This window comes from Hyperolius riggenbachi, chromosome 6 (assembly GCF_040937935.1).
Source record: "Hyperolius riggenbachi isolate aHypRig1 chromosome 6, aHypRig1.pri, whole genome shotgun sequence".
Taxonomy (NCBI): domain Eukaryota; kingdom Metazoa; phylum Chordata; class Amphibia; order Anura; family Hyperoliidae; genus Hyperolius; species Hyperolius riggenbachi.
The window spans coordinates 298,261,677-298,279,674 of NC_090651.1; the positions used below are offsets into that span (position 1 = coordinate 298,261,677).

The 17,998-nt window shown below is 47.6% G+C and overlaps 2 protein-coding genes across 2 annotated transcripts in view; one reads left to right on the plus strand and one right to left on the minus strand.

The window, feature by feature from the left end:
* RUVBL2 (RuvB like AAA ATPase 2) overlaps nt 1-11,424 on the minus strand; it is a 51,485-nt gene extending 40,061 nt beyond the window's left edge. The window contains exon 1 of the mRNA XM_068241146.1: nt 11,403-11,424. The gene's annotated coding sequence lies outside the window, so the exon portion shown is untranslated. The remainder of the gene's footprint in view (nt 1-11,402) is intronic.
* Nucleotides 11,425-11,671: 247 nt separating this feature from the next.
* The window catches only part of GYS1 (glycogen synthase 1), a 98,718-nt gene continuing 92,391 nt past the window's right edge, over nt 11,672-17,998 (plus strand). The window contains exon 1 of the mRNA XM_068241144.1: nt 11,672-11,989. Coding sequence (XP_068097245.1) covers nt 11,872-11,989 — 118 coding nt within the window. The 5' untranslated portion in view covers nt 11,672-11,871. The remainder of the gene's footprint in view (nt 11,990-17,998) is intronic.

Here is a 17,998-nt window from a genome sequence, read left to right on the forward strand (position 1 = left end):
TGGGTATCCGGATCAATTCGGATTTTGAAAAGGGGTATCCGAGCAGCACTGATCATGACTTGTGAAAAATGCATTCAAGTGTGAACTAGCCAGTTGATTAACATTGGTTGCAGTTTTCCTGTGCAGAAAATGCATAGAAAAATGGATCCATTATCACTGATGCCCAATCATTCCTGTGATGCTGCTGCCTACTCCATGATGATCTCTGAACTAGTCTGATCCATCCAGATCATTGTGACTTATTGTTTCAATTGCTATCCTGCTCGATTGCCACTGAACCCTGCTGTCTCCTGTTTCCATCCACTCTACCATCACATACCATTGCCCTCTCTTCCCTCTACAATGACTAAACCATGGATTACTCCATTGCTGCTTCTTGTCCCATCCAAACTCTATGACCAGTATTATTCTGTTTCATGACTGATTATTGCTGTTTCCTCACTAATGCTACTATATTGTGACCAGCTCCACTCAGCTTCTTTCCTATCCCACTCCCATTGCCACTGATCTCTGCTGCCGTCCATCCAATCCTTGTCCCAGTCACTTCTATGTCCTCCTCTCCTATCGAAAGCTACGTACAAAAGTTGGTCTGAGCTTGACCGTGGCGAACAATAAAGATCATGATAGCCAAGATCTGTATTGATCCTCAATACCCAGGCACTGCACCATTGCAATGTCCCCCCCCCCCCCCCCGTGGGAATCCGCTCCATCACATGCTGCCTGTTTTGTTTTTTTGTCCATTCTCCTCTAGAGGATTGACCTCAAGGCAATTCCTGGCCATCAACCTAAAATGTCAATGTTTTGTTTCTTTGAGCCAGTCATCATTTTGGCCTTATGGCACACTGGAGAAAGCATTGTTCTTCACCAAACCAAAAGCCTGCCACTGATGTTTTCTTGGAGATTAGTGGCTTCTTTGTTGCCCTTCTTGACACCTCATATCCTCTAAAAGTCTTCAATTTGTGTGCAAATGCACTTACACCTGCCTTCAGACATGCCTGAGAAAGCTTTGTACTGGTGACACTCTTATCTCGCAGCTGAATCATTTTTGGAGACGGACCTGGTGCTTACTTTCTTGGGTGCCCTGAAGCCTTCTTCACAACAACTGAACCTTTCTCCCTGAAGTTCTTTATGATCTCATAAATGGTTGATTTAGGTACAATCTTAGTAGAATTTCAAGCATCACCCTTCTTTCAAACTACGGTGAACAGACGTCCCGCATTAGCCGGGTCTGTCACCCCTCCCCCCACCCAGTCAGTGTCACCCTCTGGCTCCTACCCACCTAGTGTCTGTCACCCTCCTCACCCATTTAGTGTCACCCTCCTCACCTCTTGTCACCCTCCCCCCCAGTCAGTGTCACCCTCTTACCTATTGTCACCCTCCCCCACCCAATCAGTGTCACCCTCCTCACTTAGTGTCACCCTCCCCCACCCTGTCAGTGTCACCATCCTCCCCACCCAGTGTCACCTTCCTTCCCCCCAAGTGTTACCCTCCTCCTCACCCAGTGTCACCCTCCTCCTCACCCAGTGTTACCCTCCTTCCATCCAGTGTCACCCACTCGGCATGGCGGGAACATTTAATGCATTAATGTCTGAGGTAACATTTGCTGCACTTCCTATATGTAGGGTAATGTATGTGCATTTCACGTGTGCTGCATTTTACGCACGGGCGCATGGGGGGTGGGGTAACATTTACTGAATTTTAACTTGTTAGAGGTAATGTTTGCCTCATTTCCCCATTTGCTGCATTTCATTTGTTGGAGGTAATGGTTGTTGAGTATCATGTGCCGGAGGTAATGGTTCTTGTAGTTCATGTGTCGGAGGTAATGGTTGTTGCATGTCATGTGTCGGAGGTAAAGGTTGTTGAGTATCATGTGTCGGAGGTAATGGTTGTTGCATTTCATGTGTTGGAGGTAATGATTGTTGCATTTAATATGTCGAAGGTAATGGTTTCTACACTTATTACTTGATAGTGATAGTTAGCTGCATTTGCTACTTTGGGGTTTTTGCTGCAGCATTTGGCATTTTGGGGGGCTCATGATTACTAAATGGTATGCTAATAAATAGCATCAAAAAGTTTGTGCAGATTTATTGTCTGCACATCCATGATGCAAATCTCCTTTTTCACCACATCATGGTGGACACTATGCTTTCTTATGTATTTGGGAAACGATGACTAATTACCCTTAGGGTCACTTTGCGTAACTGTTTTGGGAAGAAATTGTTAGCCCCGCCCATGTGATGTCACGACAACGCTGCACTGTCTTAACCTCTCCTATAACCCCCCCCCCCCCCCCTTCGTCCCGTCCCGTCCCAGGCTGGGACCATAAAAATCTGGTTACTTTATTTAAAGGAAACCAGAGCTGTCATGTAAAGATTTGATGCTTCATCCCGCAGCATATGCATGTTTGAGTCCCTCGCGGTCTCCTCGGGGTCCCTCGCTGTCCTCTTGCGGTCCTCCCCGGGAGGTCCACGCATGCGCAGAAGACCCCCAACGGACGCAACTGATGCAGTTACCAGGGTTGATCGCCGCTGAATGGCAGACTGCAGGAGGACAGCTCTGGTACACTTTAAAATATCCAGTCTTCTATTTTAACTTAATCAGCATGACAGAATGTTCTCCAGCCTTGTGCTCATCAACATTCTCACATGTGTAAGGCTGGGTTCACATTTGCGTTAGCAGTCAGGATTTTCCGGACCGGATCCGGAACGTATACTGTACAAACGGAATGGACGTTTGGCAATCCAATGATAGTCTTTGGATGCGTACATACTCGTCCGTTCCACGCGGACCGGATCCGGACCGGATCCGGACTCCGGACACTTTTCCAACTTGCTCTATTTTTCAAGTACGTCGGATCCGGCCGCCACACCCGGACCGAATCCTGACTGCACCATCCGCACAGCTGAACCAATGAGAAACGGAAAGGAGGCAACACACTGGCTATAAAAAATCTGGACGTTCTACCCACTTCCTATGCGTTTTCATGGGCCCAGCATTTGAGGAGTGGAGCAGCAGTGACTTGTGACTGGAGATATTTGGCAGCATGTCGGACGAAGAGGTGAGGCCCTACACAGCTGAGGACCTGATTCTACAGGTGCAGCAGCTACCTGCCTGGTGCACCCACCATCTCCTGCGAGGAGCACGCCTTCTTCCCACATAGTAATAGGTAAAAATCAAAAAGGAGACAATTCCCAGGTAAAATGAGTACAAAAACACTGGATTCATGATCCAAACTGCAGTCTCTAAATCCAAGGATGGTCTCCACACGTTAGGCTGTCTCCAACAATGACCCCAGGGCTTCTGCAGACCTCCCAGACCCCAAGAATTGATATAGTCTGTATCTCTTTAAAAACGGATCCGGATATCAACCTGATCACCTACTGATGAAAAACCGGATGCAAACGGAACGGATCCGGACATCCGTTCCGTTTTTTTGCAAAAACTCAAGTGTGAACGGGGCCTTAACGAGAAGATTACTGAAATTATCTCAGCAGGCTTTTTTTGTGGCAGTAGATCCTTTTCCAACATGTTGGAAAAAATCTATCTGGCAGGTAAATCTAACAGAAAATTGTATGGTGTGTACCTACCATTAGTCAATCAAAACAATCACTCCATTCAAACAATCCACTTGCGCACGGAAGGGGGTGTTCCGGGTGTCTGGAACCACCCCCTCGCACCGAGACCGGAAGTGCCTCCTGAATCTGAGCAGCGGCAGCCACGGATGTTATAGCGCACCTGCCGCCTACTCGTGTGTGTGTGGCGGGGATGCGAACCCATCGGCCCGGGGCCTGCCAGCCGTGTGTGTGTGTGGGGAGTGCTGACGTCCTCCTGATTGCGGGACTCCCAGCCAGGTGTAGAACGTCTTCCCCGCCTGCACTCTCCCGGGAGGCAGAGCAGGGCTACGGCAAGATGGCTGCCGTAGCCCCGCACTGGAGACTATTTGTGTCTCCAGTACAGGGCTTCGGGAGCCATCTTGCCGTAGCCCTGCACTCTGCCTGTCAGCGCGGTAGATGTGCTGCAGGAGGGATCGTCGGGGAGCAGAGAGCCAGATGCCGGGAGAGGAGGAGACTTCTGTCAGGTGAGTGATTTGGTTTTTTTTCTGGTGCCTACTGCCCACATTGCAATTTTCTGGTGCCTGCTGCCCACATTGCGATTTTCTGGTGTCTGCTGTCCACATTGCGATTTTCTGGTGTCTGCTGCCCACATTGCGATTTTCTGGTGTCTGCTGCCCACATTGCGATTTTCTGGTGTCTGCTGCCCACATTGCGATTTTCTGGTGACTGCTGCCCACATTACGATTTTCTGGTGACTGCTGCCCACATTGCGATTTTCTGGTGCCTGCTGCCCACATTGCGATTTTCTGGTGACTGCTGCCCACATTGCGATTTTCTGGTGCCTGCTGCCCACACTGCGATTTTCTGGTGACTGCTGCCCACATTACGATTTTCTGGTGCCTGCTGCCCACATTGCGATTTTCTGGTGCCTGCTGCCCACATTGCGATTTTCTGGTGACTGCAGCCCACACTGCGATTTTCTGCTGCCTGCTGCCCACATTGCGATTTTCTGGTGACTGCTGCCCACATTGCGATTTTCTGGTGACTGCAGCCCACACTGCGATTTTCTGCTGCCTGCTGCCCACATTGCGATTTTCTTGTGACTGCTGCCCACATTGCGATTTTCTGGTGCCTGCTGCCCACGTTGCGATTTTCTGGTGACTGCTGCCCACACTGCGATTTTCTGCTGCCTGCTGCCCACATTGCGATTTTCTGGTGACTGCTGCCCACATTGCGATTTTCTGGTGCCTGCTGCCCACATTGCGATTTTCTGGTGACTGCAGCCCACACTGCGATTTTCTGCTGCCTGCTGCCCACATTGCGATTTTCTTGTGACTGCTGCCCACATTGCGATTTTCTGGTGCCTGCTGCCCACGTTGCGATTTTCTGGTGACTGCTGCCCACACTGCGATTTTCTGCTGCCTGCTGCCCACATTGCGATTTTCTGGTGACTGCTGCCCACATTGCGATTTTCTGGTGACTGCTGCCCACATTGCGATTTTCTGGTGACTGCTGCCCACTTTACGATTATTTTCTGGTGGCTCCTGTCCACGTTACGATTATTTTCTGATGACTGCTGGCTGCTGCCCACATTACGATTATTTTCTGATGGCTGCTGCCCACATTACGATTATTTTCTGATGACTGCTGCCCACATTACGATTATTTTCTGGTGGCTGCTGCCCACTTTACGATAATTTTATGGTGAAATGCTGCCCACTTTACGATTATTTTATAGGTAAATGCTGCCCAATTTACAATTTTGTGGGCAAACGCATGCGCGGTAGTGTGCGGCTTGCCAAAGATGACCTATCAGGAATCCCCCCTTGAAAATCCAGGATTTGCCCCTGATAATCAGACTTCCCCATCCTCTTCAACCTCCGAGTTTATGCTCTACTGCACAGGCTACGCCGCAGAAGAGCGGACCGGATTGGGCTCGCTTATTTTCATGGGAGCCCATCAGAAAGCCACTACTGTGCCTGTGCAAATTGTGGAAGGTAAATATTTACATTACCGTTTGGGGGCCGACAGCTCTGGAACATGGAGGCTAAAGAGGACAGGGAAGCCTCATTAGGAATGAGAGGCTTCCTCCTCCCGAGGTAAGTATCCTCTGGAGCTCATTATTATTATTTTTTACAGATTCTCTTTGAGTCCCTCCTCCACAGCCAGTCTCTTCACATGGAAACCATTGCGCATTACTACACACAGCCATCATCACAGAAGCACATCACTCCATCAGCTGCTGAGCAGAATTCTTGTTTCCCTATGCTTCCATGTCATCACACATGGGTAGATGCCCCGCCCACTCTACCCCACAGGATCTTAATTAGTATAAAAGTTCAACAGTGCTGGCCCCCCCCAGTCTTTTTTTTGTCCTCGACTTTTCTCACCTCACAGGATCGACGTGAGTAGGGCAAGATTTGCCTGATAGTTTTTTTTTTTTTTTCCCCCCTTTTCTCCCCCCTACCTAATTGTTGTTTTTCTACCTCTCCCGTTACAACTATAAATTAGTTGGGGAGTCCCCCCACTCTGCTGGTACTCAGGGGGTTAGGGGGTCGCATCCTATACATAAGGTTTAAATAACCTGTTATTTGCGCCCCCTCGGATGGCATGGGCCGGATCAGTGGTCAGCCCTGGACGCTTTTAGAAAATGCTAAATGCATTGCACCCGCTGGGGGATCCGCTCTCACCTTTTTCTCCCCTATTGCATCCTGGGGTTGCCCGTGTCCCTACGCCAGTCTCCCTCCCTTGGCCTCTCTGGTCTCTCCGGACTTCCGCGCATCCCCGGGCCAGCGTGCGCTCCACGCGTCCACCACTTCCGCGTTCCAGGGTCTCTGCTCGGATTGGGCGCGCGCTGGGCCGGAGGTGGGCGGGGCGGAGATCTCGGCGCATCAAGGATTTAAACTCTGTGGCGGCGTCCGCTCACTGCTATGCTCTGTATTAGCAGGACGCCGCCATGGAGGGAGATTCTCAGCAGCCAGATCGGCAGGAGCGCACGATGCAGCCGGGGACATCCTCTGGGGAAAACCTTGGGACTAATAGGAGTGAGTAGAACGGCAGGTTATCCTGGGAACGTGGGGTAACTTTAGGATGCCTCCTTACCTGTTTTTTCTGTTTCTTCCTTGCAGCTGTTTTAGCTGGCACTATGGATCCTCCAGCTCTTCCAGCAGACCAGCAAAGGGCTCTAAGGTAGGGGGGGGTGGGGGTGAGAAGGTAGGTTCTTAAGCCCTAAAAAGAGGTGGAATAAACACTGATAGTAATTATCTCTTCAGTCCTAGAAAACACCACAAGAAAAAGTCCAGATCCAAATCTAAGACAAGAGGATCTGGAGCATCTACTGAAGATAGAGAAAGGAGTAGGTCTCCGCTCAGAAGCCACCCGTACAGACGCTGCTGGGCATGTGACAAGGAGACTATGCCAGACAAGAATGTATGCAGGTCCTGCTTTGCGGACATGGCAAGACAATCGTCACAGACTCCTATGGATGTGTCACAGATGATAAAGGACGCCGTTCAGGAGTCAATGAAGGAGTATGTAGCCTCACTCCCTTCTCAAGCAGTACCACTTACGGAACAGGCTACACCAGCTAGCGAATCAGAAGAAATTGCTGGGGGTTTCGACTTCGCTCTAGTACAGCCCTACCTACAGGCGGTACGCGAGGCAATTGAATGGGAGAGTTCAGACGACGAACAACCTTCTACTAGCTCTAGAAGACACAAGGAGTATTACTCTCATCTCAAGAAGAAAACAACCTCATTTCCTATGATGGACGAAATTGCGGACATTATTAAAGAGGAATGGGAGAAGCTAGACAAGAAGCCACCCCTGAACAACCGTATGACAAAATTATATCCCATGAAGCCTAAGAATACAAAATCTCTGGATAATCCACCAACAGTTGATGCTTCCGTCACTAGATTGGCAAAGCACATTACGCTACCAAGGGACAACGTGGCATCATTCAAGGACGTAATGGAAAAGAAGATGGACTCTGAACTGAAGAAAATATATACCTTAGCAGGGAGCGCCACGAAACCAGCGGTAGCATTAACCTCAGTGGCAAGAGCTATCAGAGCCTGGACTATAAATATAGAGGAGGCAGTTCGGGCCGACGCTGACAAGGAAGCTATTATAAAGGCGTTAGACGACTTCAACCTAACAGCGGATTACGTGGGCGAGGCAGCCGTAGATATTATCAGATGCACAGCTAGAACTATGGCATCGTCAGTGGTAGCTAAAAGAGCCCTATGGCTAAAATCCTGGTCAGCAGATCAATCGTCGCGTCAAGAGTGGTGTAAGATACCGTACGACGGAGATAATCTGTTTGGTAAAGAGCTGGATAGTGCTATACAGAGGGTAACAGGGGGGAAGTCCGGACTATTACCCCAGGACAGAAAGCCAAGCAGAAGACCTAATTTCCAAACCAATAGATTCCAGCAATCTAGACTCCGTACCGCCAGATCATATAGACCGGGCAGAGAATTTAAGAAGAACTGGCAGAGCAGTCATGCTAATCTCCAAAGAATAACACGCCAGAAAACAACTACATCGACCCCAAACCAACAAAAGTCTTTTTGACAGCAAATCCATCCAAGTATGCCCGGTAGGGGGAAGATTAAAGGAGTTCGGGCATGTTTGGATGAAAGAAATAGACAATCCGTGGGTTACAAGGACGATATCACGGGGTCATCGCTGGACCTTTGCGAAGAAACCTCCCAAAACACACTTTGTTACCACAAGGATTCCAAGAAACAAGGACAAGACAAAAGTATGGATTATATAATTACTCTCCTGGACAAGAGAGCGATAATACCAGTACCAGACGATCAGAGAGGGAAGGGGGTGTACTCCCCACTCTTTTTTGTGCTGAAAAAAACGGGAGACCTGAGACCCGTCCTCGATCTACGCTACTTGAACAAACATATAAAAGTCAAAAGATTCAAGATGGAGACTCTACACTCGATTATCCAAGCAGTAAGGCGATCAGACTGGATGCTATCTGCGGACCTCGAGGACGCCTATTTGAGAGGTTTCTAAGATTTGCAGTAGGTCCGAGTCACTACCAGTTCACATGCTTGCCTTTTGGAATCTGCACGGCACCACGGACTTTCACCAAAATCCTACTTTCCTTAGTGGCCCTATTAAGAACAAAAGGCCTACGTCTATTCCATTATCTGGACGACCTGCTACTTCTAGCGTCAGACAAAGAGACCCTAATTACTCAGAGAAGAACTCTTCTAGATTCCCTCAGTCACTTCGGATGGAGAATAAATATGGACAAGAGCCAACTGGAACCAACTCAGTCTATGATTTTCCTGGGGGCCCTATTTCAGACGAATCACAACCTAGTGAGTCTTCCTCCAGCGAAAATGACGTTACTGATACAGAGGATAAATCAAGTAATTTCGGTGGACACACTCCGTGCAAGACAATGTGTCAGTCTGTTGGGTTCGATGACATCGACGGTTCAGGTAGTGAGATGGGCACACTGGCACGTGAGGCCATTCCAATGGGGATTCCTGGCCCAATGGAACAAGGAGAGTTGGAATCAGGTGATATATATGACGGCTCTAATGAGGAACAGTCTCTTATGGTGGACGAAGACCGACAACCTGTCCAAGGGACACATGATCGAAGTTATGAACTCGATCACCATTACGACAGATGCCAGCCTTCGAGGGTGGGGAGCACACTGCAACACACTGACAGCACAGGGTCTATGGAAGAATGCAGATCAGCATACCCAGTCGAACATCCTAGAAATAAGAGCAGTATACCAGGCCCTACTAGGTTTTTCTCATTTGACGAAGAACAAGACTGTAGTCCTGCAAATAGACAACAACACGGCTGTCTCCTATATACGGAGGCAGGGGGGAACAAAGAGCTTATCACTTCTTCAAGAGACGGCAATAATCTTTCAGTACGCAGAACAGCATCTCTGGGACATAACAGCTATATATATACCGGGGAAAGAGAACATATTGGCGGACTACTTAAGCAGACACACGTTGAGCAACAACGAGTGGAGCCTGTCTACGGAAGTATACCAATGGGTTTGCAAGCATCTGGGCAGACCCCAACTGGACCTCATGGCGACCCCAGAAAACTCCAAATGCAAACACTTTTACTCCAGGAGGCATTGTGTACAAGCCCTAGCAGTAGATGCACTGACGGCAGACTGGAGCTTTACAACAGCGTACGTCTTCCCCCCGATTCCGCTGATACAACGCTTACTACTGAGACTCTACAAGGAGGACGTGACAATAATAGCAGTAATCCCATACTGGCCGAATCGGCCGTGGTTCCCCCTCCTGTGGGACATGAGGTTACAGTCACCACTTCCTCTCCCATGCAGCAGAGATCTTCTTTCACAGGGAACAGCCCTCCATCCGAATCCCAAGAGGTTGAGTCTCATGGCCTGGCGATTGAGGGGAGGAGGCTGGAGCTGGCAGGATGCTCACAGGAAGTGATTAAAACTATCCTAAGCGCCAGGAAACCCACTACGAACTCCACCTACCAGAGAGTTTGGAACAGGTTCCTTCAACTGTCACAAGAGCTTCAATTTCCACCTACAGAACCAGAACCGCATCATATCCTAGAGTTCATGCAGAGAGGTCTCAATATGGAGTTGGGGTACCACACACTGAAGGTCCACATCTCGGCGCTATCAGCATTGACCGGAAAGCAGTGGGCCATCCATCCGTTGATTAAACAGTTCCTGAAGGGTGTATTAAGGATAAGACCCCCTAAGAAGGCTACTTTTCCAAAATGGGACTTACCATTAGTCCTCGAAGCCTTAACTAAACAACCGTTTTACCCAATACGAGAAAACTCACTATGGAACATAACGTTAAGAACTGTTTTCCTAGTGGCATTGGCCTCAGCCAGGAGGGTGTCAGAGCTACAGGCCTTAGGATGCATGGAACCATACCTGACATTCTTCCCTGACAGAGTACTACTGAGACCAATTCAGGAGTTTATTCCGAAAGTTACATCCACATATCACCTCAATCAGGACTGGACTCTGCCAACATTCATGCAGGAAGAAGGAGAAGAAGTTCACCCACTGGATGTAGGCCAAGCGCTTAAAGGTTACTTAGAACTAACCTCAGATATAAGGAAAACTGAGAGACTATGGGTAATTCCAGCGGGGTATAGAAAGGGTCAGCCGGCCTCGGCAAGAACGATAGCCACCTGGATCGTTAAAACAATTCAGATGGCCTACAAGTCGAGAGGGTTAGACCCCCCTCAACAATTAAATGCTCACTCCACACGAAGTATGTCGACCTCATGGGCAGCTTTAAATAAGGTGCCGGCAGAAAAAGTGTGTCAGGCGGCAAATTGGTCATCAATTAGCACCTTTATGCGCCATTATAGAGTTGACCTGTCTTCACAGTCTACCTTAATGTTTGGAAAAGCTGTACTGGATGATTCACAATATAATAATTAAAGATTGTATTTTGTTTAAGCATCATATCTAGAGTCCCTCCCTTCTTTTTCCTAGTTAGATCCCATGTGTGATGACATGGAAGCATAGGGAAAACGGAAAATTGTTACTTACCTATCGGTAATTTTCCTTTCCCGATGCTTACATGTCATCACACTGGTCCCTCCCTTCCTGTGAGTTTCGATAAGTCGAGGCTTACGGAGACTGGGGGGGGCCAGCACTGTTGAACTTTTATACTAATTAAGATCCTGTGGGGTAGAGTGGGCGGGGCATCTACCCATGTGTGATGACATGGAAGCATCGGGAAAGGAAAATTACCGATAGGTAAGTAACAATTTTCCGTTTTCTTTACATTCTAGGGATGCTCTCAGCTCTTTGACCTCAAAACTCTTCAAGTTCACCTGAGATGCACGTAGCCCACGAACTTCACCTGTCACTCTGACAGACTGGCACTCCACCAGCCAATCACGCTTCTCCACAGCAACCTCAGCACCCGAGAGCCACGCCCTCCTCGGAAACCCGCTATTCCAATCAACTCCTCTCCAGAAACACACTTGCACTCGTCATCCAATCAGCGAGCGATCCTAAAAAGCATACCAGCGCTTCACGTAACATTTCCCCCTTGGAAGCAGCTGGCGCCATGTTGTTTGTGGGCAAGAGGGGGTGTGCCGTGGCTCCGCCTCTCTCGTGGGCTGGTTAGTTCCATTCTAGCAGTCCGCGGCTTGCTGTGTTGCGGGGTACGTGTGGCAGGCAGGCGGCTGAGGCTGCGGCAGGAGGGCTACACAGCAGGAGCTCGTAGTTCAAGGGCAGTCCATCCTTCAGGTTCTATTAACCCTTCCAGCTCCGTCCATCAATCCATCCATTAGCAGGATGCCGCTGTTCCGCAGCCTGTCAGTCACTTCCCTCACCGGCTTGGAGGACTGGGACGATGACTTGGACCTGGACAACATCGCCCTATTTGAGGTGGCCTGGGAAGTGGCCAATAAAGGTCAGTGACCTCTGGGCAGCCTAGTGGGCATCACTGTCCCCATACATAGAACAGCAGTTCTGCTTCCCTCTATGAGGTTGTGTAATGGCAGTCTGCTGTATAGGAAGCAGCTTTGTATATAGGCAGTGCTGCTCAGTATATAGAATGAATAAGCTGGCAGTCACTATGGCAGTGCTGCAGGTCATGCACCACTGAAAGGCAGCCTGCAATGATGATGTGTACAGGAGCATTTCGCTGTAAGGACTGGGACTATATACTGTATATGGATCTTTTATTACAGAAACAAAAAAAAATCTATCTCCACTTTTATGTATTACGGTATCTTTTACCCTTTTCTTACAGAACGATTGCAATCCTGCAGTGATCTATCTGTAACAGTATTTTCCTTGCAGAGTAATTTTTATTAATAATAATAAACATTTCCCTGCACAGAGTTGGTCTACAATTCTCAATTAATATGTCTGTTTTTCTTTCTGTAGAAACAAAAAGATTCACCTGCACTCTATATGTATGAGTTTGTACAAAAAAGGATCTACAAGTATCTTTCTCAGACATACAGTAACAATCTGTTACGCCTCTTATTCATGGATCAATTAATCCTTCTGATCATAGACATTCCCTCATAGGAAATATATCTATCTAAACCAGTGATCCTCAAACTAAGGCCCGTGGGCCGAATGTGGCCCTCTGAGACTTTTTTACTGGCCCCCCACACACAAAATTTATAATAGATGCGGTCAGCTACATCTTTAAATATTGGTGGTCCGCATACAGAATGAAGCCAGAAAGCAGTAATTTGCTTATTTCCAATCAAATTCCACAGCAGGTGACACTGTTGTCCAATTGGACTGCAGGTTGTCACCTCGGTATGCTTCACTGTCTGGCCCGCAAAGACTTCTACATCATTTTATGTATACTCCGGCCCCCCAGCAGTCTGAAGTATGTTGACCTGGCCCTCAACCCAAAACGTTTGGGGACCCCTGATCTAAACAGAATAAAGCTTTTGCACGCCAAATACTCTAGGTGCCAATTGATTCCAGTCTGCTCCAGTAGCTTTAAGCTTTATAAAATAAAGTGAGATTTGGGCTCAGGTTATCATACAAATTATATTTGCACAGTGAAGTGTAGGCATGATTAGTATTAGAGCTACTTGTTAGAATTAGTATGGGTGACACTAAGCTCTGACTGAAAATCCATACAGTACTGATAATGTACTGTAAATAGATTCTGATTGTATTTAAAACTGAAGTGCATTATTATTACACTTCACTGTATTATCACACTTCACTGCGTTAGCGGTTTGTATCTTTTAGGCCCAGTGCACACTGAGCGGTTTTAGGTGTGATCCGCCGGCGGCATCCGCATGTAAATACGCTTGGCTAATGTATTTCAATGGGATGGTGCACACCAGCGGTTTGAGGTTTGTAGCAAACCGCAAACGTGCCTCCTGCTGCACGTTTGCGGTTTGCAGAAGCGTTTCTGCCTCAATGTAAAGTATAGGAAAAACGCAAACCGCTCTGAAAAACGCTACTTCAGAGCGGTTTGCCAGGCGTTTTTGTTACAGAAGCTGTTCAGTAACAGCTTTTACTGTAACAATATGTGTAATCTGCTACACAAAAACGCACCCAAAACCTCTAGGTATGTTTAGAAAAACTCTCTAAACATGCCTAGAATCGCTCTGAAATCAGCTCCCAAAACCACTAGTGTATTGTGGATCTGCTAGAGGTTTTTGGTGTGCACTAAGCCCTACTCTTTATTTTGAGTGCTTGTGTAGCTCCATTATTGAGCATCCTATTACGGGACATAAAATAATTCACAGGTGCGCTGTCCCTGAAGGCACATACAACTGTGACAGACACACTTAAGGATTACGGTCTCTAGCTAACATATTTGTTTTGGCAGTAGACTTGTGTAAATATGGAGAAAACATATAAATGCATGCCGGTATTATCTTTGTGGAATTCAAAAGTATGGTAGGCCCTAAAACAGAATTATTATTAATGTATATTTATATAATGCTGACATCTTCCACAGTGCTTTATAGTGTCTAGTCATGTTACTAACTATCCCTCAGAGGAGCTCACTATCTGATTCATATCATAGTCATAATCTAGTATCCCTATCATAGTCTAAAGCCAATTTTTTTTTTCTATTGGGGGAGCAGTGTAATGTTTGCCTGCTCCAGCGATGTGTTGTCTCTTCTGTTCTTCCCGGCAGTCGCATGCTTTGTGCTTCCATATTTCCTTCTCCCGATCAGGAGCCAATGGTATGCAACATGGAGTGAGTGGCTGTTGGGAAGATTAGAGGATACCTGAACCTGAAGCAGGTAAATATTAACCCTCCTGGCGGTATGAAAAATTCCGCCAGGAGGCAGCGCGGCAGTTTGTTGTTTTTTTTAAATCATGTAGCGAGCCCAGGGCTCGCTACATGATAGCCTCTGCTCAGCGGCATCCCCCCGCCCGCTTCGATCGCCTTCGGCGATCTCCGATCAGGAAATCCCGTTCAAAGAACGTCATTTCCTGGCGACGGGGCGGGATGACGTCACGTCATCTACGTTCGGGGTTACCGCCAGGAAGGTTAAACTGCTCCATTGCACTACACTTAAACAGAAGAGCAAGCCAGCCAAGATCACTATAGTTTCATCACTTTGTTTGAGATTGTAAAATATTAGGTAATAAACAATTTGGCCGTGAATGACTATTGTATATTTTGGGCCCTTACATGATTGAGTTTGACACCCCTGTTCTATACTATCCATAGGTTTCCCTTTACCTAGGTATTTAACTTTTTTTTTTTACTTTGGGACACTGCAGGTATATTTTATTGCTATGCAGATGGGGAATAGAAATGGTCTAAAAATTTGCGTTACATTTTCACGGCTTTCAAAATGTGTAGAATCTCGTTGTCCACCTCTGGTAGGGAAGATACAAACAGTAAACATGCACACAGCCACATCTCACTAATAGGAATAATAGCAATTGAGGGACAGGTTCTATAACCTGCCCTGACAATGATCCTTACCGAGGGGAGATATCCAGCAGCTAAAAGTAGTCAATGGGATGGCTGTCACGTCAGTGGTTACGTTTAAGTAGCTTTGAGCCCTTTGGACCTGCACTCTTCGCAATTGCTGTAATAGATTATGGAGTGAGTGCCAGAGCTTGTGAAGTTGATTATGGGAGTCTGACTCCCCCCCCCCTTCAGTACTCTGCCAACTATTTTAGCAAATACTCGACATGGCTGGACCTGAGGAATGGTGTTGCACTTTTTTCTTGGCACAGTTAGGTGTCATGCATTGGGCTGGGTCTGTTGGTGGTAGCTTGTACTGCTTCTACATACAGTTAATCAGCACTTGTACTGTGCTCCATGCTGGCACATGTCCAGGCCATTGCACGCACAATCCACATTCTCCATTCATGTCAGTGTGTCGCCACCCTTTGCCCCAGAAAATATCAGGGCTCCACTGTGAAAGCAGGTAGCAAGCCAGGGAAATTTGCCTTACAAACAGGCACGTAGTTGAAATTTGTCATAATATTAAGCAATGTTTGACTTAAACTGAAGTGTGATGACTACTTTTCTCATGAAATTGGTCCTCCTTACAGCGTGTACAAGTGCATGATGGGACCTGCTTATACTAGTTGAAGTGGACCTGAACTCTTGCACAGAACAGAAGGAAAACATAGAGAAATGGACCCTGTATGTATTTAGAGAGTTTAGCCTTTCTAATTCCCCCTCATCTGAGACAAATCACAACTGTAATTTGAACTCTCAACTGTGTCAGCTGGCTGCTTCGGCAGAACAACTAATTTGTAAACACAGGATGTTAACCCTCTGTCTGCTTCCATGAAAGCAGGAGGTAGACACACCGCAGATTTACTGCAGGATTTGTATCAGCTGTAACAAATGTTTTTATTTAAAGGTTAGTATGCCATTGCACATCTTATAGAGCAGAGAGGAAATTCTGAGTTCAGGTATGCTTTCACCTGTGTCAACCAACAATCTAAAGTTGCAGGTCAGACTGCAGAAAAGCCCTGTAATGTGCTGGAGACACACATCTTACCCTTATGAAGCTGGGAGGGGAATTGAACTAAGCCCACAGTGGGCTGGATTACTTAGTCCTGAGACTCCTCATACTGCTTGTTGTCTTCAGAGTCTGTTTCCCATTCTTGGCCTTCCTCCTATTCGACTGGATCCTTCTATTGAATATACCGGAGGAAGTGGCCATGGCAAAGTGATCCAGAAGGGGGCATGCTCAAGTCCTGAACCGTGTGATTCGTGACGAAGGGAAGCACTCATGCACACTTGATGGAGCATTTGGGAGTGGGTAACAAGAGAGACCCCAATGAAAATGAGAAATGTGAGGGATCTCAGGAATAAGTAATCTAGCCCACCAGAGCGCATCATTTTGTTACTGCTTTAGGGGTACTTTAACTTATTGGGGATGGCAGGCTCTGGCCCCTTCAAAGGCAATCTGATGTATTTATACATGTTAATTAGATCTCCTCTAAGGCGTCTTTTCTCTAGGCTAAATAAACCCAGTTTATCTAACCTTTCTTGGTAAGCGAGACCTTCCATCCCACGTATCAATTTTGTAGCTCGTCTCTGCACCTGCTCTAAAACTGCAATATCTTTTTTTGTAATGTGGTGCCCAGAACTGAATTCCATATTCCAGATGTGGCCTTTCTAGAGAGTTAAACAGGGGCAATATTATGCTAGCATCTCGAGTTTTTATTTCCCTTTTAATGCATCCCAAAATTTTGTTAGCTTTAGCTGCAGCGGCTTGGCATTGAGTACGATTATTTAACTTGTCGATGAGTACTCCTAAGTCTTCTCCAAGTTTGATGTCCCCAACTGTATCCCATTTATTTTGTATGGTACTAGACCATTGGTACGACCAAAATGCATGACTTTACATTTTTCAACATTTTAATTTCATCTGCCATTTATGTGCCCATATAGCCATCCTATCCAGATCCTACATGCGGTCCTGAACAGTTTAGCATACTAAATGCTGTTGAAAACAAAAAAAAAAAACCCTGAGAATTCCCTATGAGGAGATGGACTGGCTCAAAACCTGTCGGTTCTGTTAGATTTTAACTGCCTACTTTTTTTTTTTTGCAGAAGTGGGCCTTTAACCATCCTGGCGGTATGGACGAGCTCAGCTCGTCCATTACTGCCGGAGGCTGCCGCTCAGGCCCTGCTGGGCCGACTTCCTTCAAATAAAAAGGTGCACACGCAGCTGGCACTTTGCCAGCCGCGTGTGCTACCTGATCGCCGCCGCAGCGCCGCGGCGAAAGAGGGTCCCCCCAGCCGCCGGAGCCCAGCGCAGCCGGAACAAATAGTTCCGGCCAGCGCTAAGGGCTGGATCGGAGGCGGCTGATGTCAGGACGTCGACTGACGTCCATGGCGACGAGGTAAGCAAAACAAGAAAGGCTGCTCATTGCAGCCTTCCTTGTTAATTCTGATCGCCGGAGGCGATCGGAATTACGCTTCAGGAGCGCCCTCTAGTGGGCTTTCATGCAGCCAACTTTCAGTTGGCTGCATGTAATAGTTTTTTTTAATTTAAAGAAAACCCTCCCGCAGCCGCCCTGGCGATCTCAATAGAACGCCAGGGTGGTTAACCTTCCTGGAGGTATGCCCGACACAGTGTCGGGCTAGCCGCCGCAGGGGATCGCATGGCCCCAGGAGGATTTTTGCACATAACATGTTAATTATACCTTTCAGCTAGCACTTCACTAGCTAAGTATGCCCCCCAAGTGGCTCCGGTCCCCTCTGATCGCCGCTGATCCCCCGCCGCAATACATACACCCCAGGGATCCCGCAACGGCGCAGCCTCCCAATCAGCTCCCAGCTTCGCTATGGGGAGGATCGGGACTGCGCACGTCGCCATAGCGACAGTGAAGCTGTTTGGAGAAGCTGCAGCTCTCGCGGGATCGTGGACGGGTAAATATTACCGGCAGCAATCGGGGGCATCAGAGGGGACCAGAGCCACTTGGGGGGGCATACTTAGCA